Here is a 10,160-nt window from a genome sequence, read left to right as displayed (position 1 = left end):
CTGAGAAACTAATACTAAAACTAGTAATAATAGGCAATTAACATGGGAAAACATTTATTTAACAATTTACACTATACGATCAATATCTCACAAATTTCATTAGAAAAGTTGTATAAACAGAATTTACACTATACATTGCATCACTCAGCTCAGTCTAAACAATACCCCCTTATTTCAGAATGTTAGGTGCCTTTATTTATCAAAACTAGTGACTGTTGTTCGAGATTGAAGCGGCCAATGAATGACAAGCAAAGCAGTACACAGGCCGCGAATGGAACACCGCGGCTTGGCTCGGTACTGCACTACGTACCGGTACTGTACTAGAGACTACCAGTAGTCTTAAGGACATTTCCCGCACAAAAAAAGTTAGGGACTAATGTAGTCTCTAGGACGCGTGACGGGTTAAACCTGCCCGGTTCGCGAAATAGCTCCCCACTTACTTACTAAAACAAAATTTTACGATGTGCTGGCTTAAAATCGAGTAGGTACAGCCAGTCATAAATTTACTGTGTTACCAAAACATCCAAATATACACTTTTATGCTACTAACAACAAGGTTTGTTGACATTGACGCGATGGCTGTACTAGTTTTTTAAGACCTAGACTGGACACAGCGTCTTTCATAAAGCACAATTTAGTGTCTTCAGATCTTGTCAAGATGATCTTGATCTGTCACTTCAGCTTTTCAGTGTTATGTCATTCATTATCTTGGCGTTGAAAAGTTTTATTTAACAAGGGGGTGAGTGTGACAGACAGTGGCAGTTCAGACGTGTCCGCTCTCCTTGAGCTTGGCGACCAGGGTGTCGACGTCGGGCACGATGGAGCCGGCCTGGCGCACCGGGGGGTCCTCCACTGACACCACTTTGATACGCGGCGCGATGTCCACCCCGAGGTCTTTGGGGGTCACTTTCTTGAGGGGCTTCTTTTTGGCTTTCTGGAAAAACATCAGACAGTTACAGTTTACCTTAGTTAATCGTAAGCATTTTCACCTGATTTTAAGTATTCAGAAGTGTAACAACAATTTTTCTTGTGTTTGCGCCTGTTACAGATCCTCTGCTCATATTGTATTGTATTGTATAACTCTCCACTGTACATAAAACATAGCCAAGCGTCACAAAGATAATACATCTTCTCTCGTCCAATGTTGGCATTGAGACAACTGTTGTTTCGCCACCTGTGTCAATTATTTCAATGGATAATCTATTTATGTATAATAAGAAAGTGGTAGTGGATTGTTTTCGGCAACTCAACGACTCTCTATTTTGCTCAACCTGCTTGAATGATCTGTATGCTGACTCACCATGATATTGGGCAGAGTAGCGTAGCGGGGCTCGTTGAGCCTCAGGTCTGCGCTGAGCACGGCCGGCAGTTTAGTCTTGATCACCTCCAAGCCGCCGTCGATCTCGCGCGTCACCGTCAGACCGCTATCGCTCTTTTCTACCTGGTAACACCATCAACTACATAAGTTATTGTTTAAAAAAAATTGTGATGCAAGCTTTCTTGCTGACCGCACTCTAAGCCAATCACTGGGTATGGGTCAAATTTAACTTACAAGATTTAGATTTCTTTGAAATTTTTCGCAATAATACATCCTACTAATATTATAAATGCGAAAGGGTGTGTCTGTTTGTTTGTTATTGCATCATGTCTAAACCGCTGAACCAATTTAGATTAAATTCGGTATACAGGTAGTTTGAGTCCCAGGGAAGGACATAAGATAGTTTTTATAGTTATAGTTTTATAGTTGGTTTTTTAAGGCCGTGGTGGCCTAGTGGTTTGACCTATCGCCTCTCAAACAGAGGGTCGTGGGTTCAAACCCCGGCTCGCACCTCTGAGTTTTTCGAAATTCATGTGCGGAATTACATTTGAAATTTACCACGAGCTTTGCGGTGAAGGAAAACATCGTGAGGAAACCTGCACAAACCTGCGAAGAAATTCAATGGTGCGTGTGAAGTTCCCAATCCGCACTGGGCCCGCGTGGGAACTATGGCCCAAGCCCTCTTGTTCTGAGAGGAGGCCTGTGCCCAGCAGTGGGACGTATATAGGCTGGGATGATGAATAATATTTCCAAATTAATTTCATCATCTTTCTGCTGTTATTGAAGGCTTCATATGTTGATCCCTTGTCAAGTATAACCATGAATCTAAGCAAATATTTATTTTGTCAGGCCTAATAACTCACCTTTGAGGCAAATGTGCCTTGGGGCCAATCCAACAAGGCAGCAGTCATTTGCGCCGTTTGGTTTGAGTCATCATCGATTGCCTATAAGAATGGTAATAGAATTAAGATTTTTAGGCATAAATATATTAATTATTCTTTTATACTTATAACTTATGTATAAATTGAACATAATTATTCTCTTTCAAAAACTGTACTCTGCATAAAAATTAATGTTCACATGGGAAATCTCGGTACAAACCTGTTTCCCAACAATGACAATGTCGGCTTTCTCATCCTGAGAAAGCTTGGCAAGGATCTTGGCCACATGTAGGGGCTGCAGCGTTTCGTACTGTGCACCTGCCACTTCCACATGAATGGCACGGTCAGCTCCCATGGCCAGGGCCGTCCTCAGAGTCTCCTGTGGGGAGATTTACCAATAATGTAGTTAGTGTTCATATTTTACTACATTTAGTGCAGTTTTAACCCATTAATAATAATAATAATAATAAATTTATTTGTGCATAAGCATGTTACAGTTCACTATACAATAATTAGGTTTGTATATGAGAGTCTTTATAGAGTATTCAGCAATTCTGTCCCCTAAACTAGGTATAAAATACCTGTATCTTAGGGGCAAATGATTGTGTGAACAACAAGTTTTTTGTTGATCGAAACTAAATCACGAGTAGTTTGTTACGCGCCGATGTTGATGCGCGGGCGTCCCCAGGGTTAAAAGACAATATCAAGTAAAAACAGCTCCATACTGTACCTGTGCCTGTGTTGGCCCGCATGATACAGCTATGACCTCGCTAGCGAGTTTCTTCTCCTTCATGCGAACAGCTTCCTCCACGGCAATCTCATCGAAGGGGTTCATGGAATGCTTCACGCCATCGGTCACCACGCCAGACTTGTCTGGCTTCACGCGAACCTACAAGAATGATGATCAACTTTACTCTCTCATCTTTACTCTATACATTATTTGAGATTCATCAGATAAGATCGCTTATGTCATTAGTTAGTACTTTAGGCAGACAGGGATCGTATACATTGATTTTAAGTTAAGAGTATATGAACTCGATGCGAGGTCCAGATAAGAGCGTATGTGTCGCAAAGTTTATGAATGCAGTCTGGTTATTCAAAATTAAATTACAAATATGCTAAGCTAAGAAGTATGACGTTTTCTTTGTAATATCATTTATCGGTGCTTTTATCAATGGTTTGATTCAACCCCCTGAACTTGATTATCATTTGTAACCTTAAAACTATTTTACAACTTACCTTAACGGCGTAGTCAATTACTCGCTTAACACCAACCAAAACTCGAGACATTTTTAAATATTTAACCTAATTTTAATAAAAACAAAAATCCAACTTCGAGTTCGAAGTCCAAAATAAAATTAATAGTGATGTGAAACGCCAACCAACAACCTTTATGTCAAAGTCACAATCAAAACCGTAAATGCCAACCCGCAAGTCGGTCGATTCGATTGGTTGGTATCATCGATTACTTGCAATACGTTTTATCCTACGAACACTAGATACGTTATAAATACACTACTTAAATGATTTCTAACGCTCGATGCAAAAAGGAGGGGTGTTATAAGTTTGATGACAATGTATGTCTGTCTGTTTGTCCGTGGCATCGTAGCTCTCATACGCATCATGGACCGATTTCGATGCCATTTTTATAGCAAGCTTGGCTATGTTTGATAAATATTTGTTCAGCCGGTTTAAGAGTAGATATTATACTTATACAAGTATGTATAGAACTTTGAAATGACAATGTCGTGGGGTTTTAACTTTTCTAAGTTAATGAGGTTATCTCACTGTTCTAGGCCCTTGTTTCACAAGTGTAGAAAGCTGCTGATTAAGTAGGTATGTGTGTTGATTAAGTACTGAAAAACTTGATATAAGAATATATTTCATTACGTTTCTGTACTTAGGCGGCGTACGAAAAGAAGCATCTAGTGGATTACTGCAAAGTGGCTAACAAGAAGACTACAGTGGATTTGTCACCATAAAATCATACTTTTAATAAGTAACTCAGGAGACATTACCATGGCAACTAAAAAGTTTGACCCATTTAGTTACATCTAGGTACAGTCGAGAAAACTGAATCACGTATCTACCTGGATGGAACCTTTTCATAACCAATTTCGCTACGTTCTTTGCCAGATTTATGGGATGTCAACATGACATTAGTAGCACAAAGATTCCATCCTGGTACGTGTTTCAATTTCCTCGATTGAACCTACTTAGTAAAAAGTTTATTAGTCTCCGTCTCCGTAAAGAAAAATCTGATCGTTGTTGTCATATATTTTTGTACCTACAAGAAAGTGAAACAGTAATTATTTTTTTGCAATTAATTTATTACTTCTTCAAAGTAAACCCAAGCGCCGTGTGTCGGGCGGGTCACGATGAATATTTTCGGGTCGATGTCCAGCGGATAACTCGTCTTGGAGCAGGGTTTCAACTTGAAATGCTTGATGATACTCATAACGGCCACCTTTATTTGCAGCGAAGCGATGCGCATACCTGCGAAACCAAATATTTGAAAAATATGTAAGATTAACAATAATTATCTGATGATCTTTATTAAAGAAGTTAAAGATTCTTTAACCTCGTGATCGGACTTCATAATGTACGATCACTATCGTTCATTTGGGACCCGCCACTGAGATCGAATATCTGTCATTTTGTATGACAATTCGAAAGATTTTTTAAAGAAATGGTTCAAATTAACGCTCATGACCGTACCTACCTACCTTTCCTACTCGTACGTACTATACTTAGGCAATGTATCTACGTTTCACAGTAATTATGGTCGCAGCAGTGATAGATAAACAATTTTTTTACCAAAAATATTTAAAAACAATAATTACTCTCTTATTAACAGGGTTATAATATAATTCTTAAAAAACTAAACTATATAGGGACATACATATGTTGTTACTGCAACATATACAAACCACAGTTCTTACCTAAGCACTTTTTAGGTCCTTCACCAAAAGGCGTAAAGGTAAATTTCGGCCGCTTAGCCACCTCCTCATCTGAAAACCTTCCCGGGTCAAACTTGTTCGGTTCCGGGTAATACTTGGGGTCCACATGGATACAGGCAACGGGGACAGTGACCGGCGTACCCTTGGGGACTTGAACAGGTTTTTGACCAGGGACAGTCAAGAGGCAGTCATTTGTGCATTCTCGCGACAAGATTGAGACGGGAGAGTATAATCGCATTGATTCTGAAAAACATTTCATAAAAGATACTTTTCAGGCACATCATAAATATTTATTCGATTAGGATGACAGTGAAATCGTAATCGATTTTCACACTCTTCCGTAACGGGGGTACGCAGTACGCGTCGCAGTGCGCATAGATCTACTGTGCAGACAGAAAAAGAAGCTGCTTCTTCAGTTATTTCGAACTGTTATTCGAATTCCATGGCCTATACCACTGCTTACACAGATTGGGATTTTAATTTAGACAACTGAATTGCTTCTTATTCGAATGCAAAATCAAACAAAATATTTACCGCATACGACCATGTCCAAATATTTGAATTTTTCGATGTCTTCTACACTATATTCTCCCTTTGTCTCAGATTGCAGGGCCGAAATTTCGGAACGGAGTTTGTCTTGGTATTCAGAATGCCATGCGAGCTAGAAGACGAATTGTAATCAAATTAGGTAATCCAGAGGCCTATTTGTCTAACGCACTCGAAATCTGTGACACGATATAGCTTTAGACAATACGGCCTCTGGTTTGAAAAACATTCTACAGTAGCATTTCCTTTTACATTTCCCTTACAACGCCGAGGGTAATCAAATAATTTCCTAATTTTATAGTTGTGTAATATGTCAACATATTATGAGATATTTTAGTTTTGTGGCCAGCTGTGTCTGTGTACAGTCAAGGGCAAAGATATCGACACGGCCAAAGTTGCAAAAATATGTATACACGACCTTAATGTTAAGTGCATAAAGTCGTGTATACATATTTTTGTAACTTTGGCCGTGTCGATACCTTGCCCTTGACTGTACATATATAGTTACCTAATCTACGAGATCAAGCTTTGTTGACAAAATGATAAGGAGAGCTTAAGTAAATAAATAAATCAGACTTATATTTAATAAATGAACTACCAGGGTAGTTTGCTAAAGTAGGTACCAGGGATGAATAATGTCACAGAAGGTAGTAACAACAAGTGAAGGAGTATTTTTATCTCTTTTGCTCCCAAGCAAATTTCAAGTGAATGTAAAAGACGATGATATTTTAAAACAAGTAATGGAATGAGGGTAGTTTCGATATATATTAGATATCCGGTCGTTTCACACTCAGTACGATAGAATAAGATAACACTAAAAAAATATTCTCATTGTAATTTTTATTGAGGGTAGTTTTCATACACAAAACTATATGCATTTGTCTCAGTCGTCATCTTACATTCACAGACTAAGTGCTCACTGCTTTCTACATTCCTAGTAACTTTTGTAACAAAAGCTTTTTGGTTACTAACCTAACCTACCTGCCTAAGTACCTACGCAAGTTTTTGCTTTACGTCTCCGATAAGTTGTAATAGCCACATGTGCCCTTAGTGTAAGTTTTCGGTTACAAAATACGTCTCGATCGCGTTCGCCTTAAAATCTCAATTTGTATGGCAACACGAACATCGCAACCGTTCCGCTAGAGGCGCTGTTCGTGTTTGCATACAAATTGAGATTTTAAGGCGAACGCGATCGAGACGTATTTTGTAACCGAAAACTTACACTAAGGGCACTGAGGCTAACAGCAACAGTCCGTTCGAAAAAAAAATCTTTAGCGATAAAACCTACTTTAGTGTGCAAGTCTTACTGATACCCAAATGGTGAGCTGCATAATTAACTGTAGCTGTGCCCGAATTCCCTGCCCGTGGATTACGTTCATTTTTTTTACTATCTTCTTTTTCTTGGCGCTTAAATTAAGGCACCACTAGGTTTTTTACATAATTTGCAGGATAGGGTCCGAGGGGGCCCGAAGCGTGACAGCCCCATCGCACTGCACCTTCTAGACCAGGGGTGGCCAACCGGTCGATCGTGGCAGGGCAAAAAATACAAATACTGAACTATGCTGTTTCATTTAAGATTTCAAGAAGTACCTATGTAATTGGTAGATCGCACCAGATTTCGTCAATAAACAGTAGATTTTGAGTCTAATCAGTTGGTCACCCCTGTTCTAGACCTCTAATAGCTATGCCATTGGCCCAAACCCAATATGTCTATGTCCTCTTTGTTTATAAACTTACTGCAAACAATGTAGCCAGGATCACATTGCTGGATGTTTCGTACAGGTCCAGCAGTATCGTGAACACGTGGCTGGTGATGTACTCATCTGTGAAAACTAAAAGAAATCGCCGGATATTAGATGAACTGAAATTTAAATCGCAACTTTCTATTTTACGTAGGCTAACGTCATTCAAGCCATTCAACACCAGCTCCGTGAGCTCTTAAAAATAACCTTCGGATTTTAGAAGCATGCTTCGGGTATAGACGGTGACTCGCGATCGTAATATGCGGTTCTATTCTGTTATCAACTTGCAAAACTTTTCAAAGTTACCGTAAAAAGATACGTAAATATATATTACGCTTTTTTATCCTTTTTAGGGTTCCGGAGCGAAAATGGCAAAAACGGAACCCTTATAGTTTCGCCATGTCTGTCTGTCTGTCTGTCCGTCCCTCCGCGGCTTTGCTCAGGGACTATCTATGCTAGAAAGCTGTAATTTTGCACGGATATATATGTAAACTATGCCGACAAAATGGTACAATATTTTTTTTTATGGTACCTCCCATAGACGTAAAGTGGTGGTGATTTTTTTTTTCTCATCCAACCCTGTAGTGTGGGATATCGTTGGATAGGTCTTTTAAACCCATTAGGGGTTTGCTTAAACGATTTTTCGATTCAGTGATATGTTTCAGAAATATTCAAATTTAAGGTGCAAAAATTCATTAAAATCGAGCGTCCCCCCCCCTCTAAAATCTAAACCAGTAGGTGGAAAAAATTGGAAAATTCAGGATGGTAGTAAGTATATCAAACTTTCAAGAAAAACTAAAACGGCTAAGTTTGCTTGAGAATTATTAGTAGTTTAAGAGTAAATAGCAGCCTAAGGTATAAAATATACCTAAACTTGGAAGATTCCGTATAAAATACGAAATCCTTAGAAAAATACTTAACTTAATTTTCGTAATGACTACGGAACCCTATTTCGGGCGTGTCCGACACGCTCTTGGCCGGTTTTTCTAATTTTAATACAATATGACTTTTTGTCATGATACAAATAAAACAAAATTAGCATTTTCGAATTCTTCCGTCGTTAATTTAAATATAGAACACCCCGCCAAACCCGCTTTAACACCACTACTTTTATTTGGAAGTATATAGAGCTGTTGTTAGTACTCTGGTGTATGTCAAATGAAATTTTTTGGTTAGCTTTGTTAAATATTTTTTTAATGTACTTTTCGAAATCCCGTTGCTTCTATAACTCGGTCTTGAACCTTATTATAAAATATCTACGATCGACACTTTTCCTGAAGCTTTCAGCTTCTTTACAAAATATTTATATACATTATAAACAATTTCCCGTTTGGCTATTTACAGAAATACCCTGTTTAAATAATTTATTGAATCAGGCGTTACTTGCGGAGGTCCATATCAATGAACTAAAAGAATTTCCTTGCTCACCCGCGACTTCGCCCTGCGACCCTGTTTAAGTTGACTCCAATGGAAATCAATTTCCGAACAATAACAAAGTAAATAAATAAGTATAAGTGGTGGTTTTAACTGCTCTATATAAATCAATGAAAACACAACGAATGCACTCTTCGCGTGATGGATTGCTACTAAGTCAAGAAGACAATTGTCGTTTTCTACTAACGAATCCTTCCGATTTCCCCCGAAACCCGAAGGTTTTTCTAAGAGCTCACGGATTGTAATGTAATGTGTATCATATCACTCACCACCTTGATCATCGTTCTCCCTGAAAGCCATCATAACTTGGAAAACATCGTTTCGTGTCTCTCCGCTGATTGTGCGGTCTTTTATTATTTTTCGAGTCAAAGACACTAGTAGACTTTCTAATTTCTTCGGTAAAAACCTAAAAAAATAACAGTATTTTTATTACAAACTATATTTTCCTAGCGAGTTCGTGTGCGAATTCTTTTATCGCTGTCTCGCAGATCGCGGAAACATTGCAATTTTTAAAAATTTACTCTTTATATGAACTTGTTTTTTTGTGGACTGTTGCTATTAGCCTCAGATGGCTTTTACAGCTTAGGTACTAGAGAGAGGGCGAGCTGCCAGAGGGAAAGCGCAAGAACTAAACCTTGTAGGGGAAGGGGGGGCATAACGGGGACGCGAGGCACGACGGGGCCACCCACACATACAAGTAACTATGCACACTAGCAGTGTTTTGTTTTCGCCAATAAGAGGGCATTTTGCATCGACCTTCAGCCGGCAGTGACGGCGACCAGAGTGCACGCGTTTATTTTTGACGACCGATTCATTTTTTAGACGATATTTCATCTAATTTTGCGTGGTTACCAAAAAGCGTCTAAAAAGGTAAGTGTTTAGATTACTACTATAGTTTTTTTTTAAGTTTTTGACTACTAACATCAACTATTGATATGTTTTGAGCAAAATCACTCTGACCTCCAATTAATTTTTTTGTTCGTTATTAAAAATTCTGTTAGATATGGGGCATAACGGGACAGAGCTGATGAGGCATAATGGGTACACCCGTTGCCCCGCCCCATTATGCCCTGAATAGTCTGTCATTTGATAATATTACAATAATATTATTTATTTGTTTTTAGGTATATAAAAATGGTACAAACACACAAAAATAAAAGTTCCAGAGGCAGTTGGTCTGTAGAAAGCATGAGACACGCAATTGATACAGTTTGAAGCAAATCAGCAGGTTACAAAAAAGCAGCTCAATTGCACGGTGTTCCACAGACCACATTGAAGT

General features: G+C 38.7%; 1 protein-coding gene and 1 pseudogene across 1 annotated transcript; both read right to left on the bottom strand.

The window, feature by feature from the left end:
- Positions 1–664: 664 nt before the first annotated feature.
- Etfb (Electron transfer flavoprotein beta subunit) lies at positions 665–3,573 on the bottom strand. Its single transcript, XM_074093863.1, has 6 exons — positions 3,439–3,573; positions 2,930–3,088; positions 2,420–2,578; positions 2,182–2,262; positions 1,301–1,441; positions 665–934 (listed from the first exon to the last, which is right to left on the bottom strand). Exons 1-6 carry the CDS (start codon positions 3,487–3,489, stop codon positions 764–766), a joined length of 762 nt encoding a protein of 253 aa, XP_073949964.1. The 5' UTR covers positions 3,490–3,573; the 3' UTR covers positions 665–763.
- Positions 3,574–4,508: 935 nt separating this feature from the next.
- Positions 4,509–10,160, bottom strand: part of LOC141432532 (cytochrome P450 6j1-like) — a 17,607-nt pseudogene continuing 11,955 nt past the window's right edge.

This window comes from Choristoneura fumiferana, chromosome 11, assembly GCF_025370935.1.
Source record: "Choristoneura fumiferana chromosome 11, NRCan_CFum_1, whole genome shotgun sequence".
In the NCBI taxonomy this organism is placed as follows: Eukaryota; Metazoa; Arthropoda; class Insecta; order Lepidoptera; family Tortricidae; genus Choristoneura; species Choristoneura fumiferana.
Note: the sequence above shows the minus strand (reverse complement) of the source record. Positions and strands in the feature narration are given on the sequence as shown.

Bases quoted from the DNA above. Each gene is read 5' to 3' on its own strand.
- Etfb (XM_074093863.1), bottom strand. From the start codon at position 3,489: ATGTCTCGAGTTTTGGTTGGTGTTAAGCGAGTAATTGACTACGCCGTT. The intron at 3,089-3,438 runs GTAAGTTGTAAA...TCATTCTTGTAG, and splicing joins TAATTGACTACGCCGTTAAG to GTTCGCGTGAAGCCAGACAA. The intron at 1,442-2,181 runs GTGAGTTATTAG...TGGTGTTACCAG, and splicing joins AAGGCACATTTGCCTCAAAG to GTAGAAAAGAGCGATAGCGG.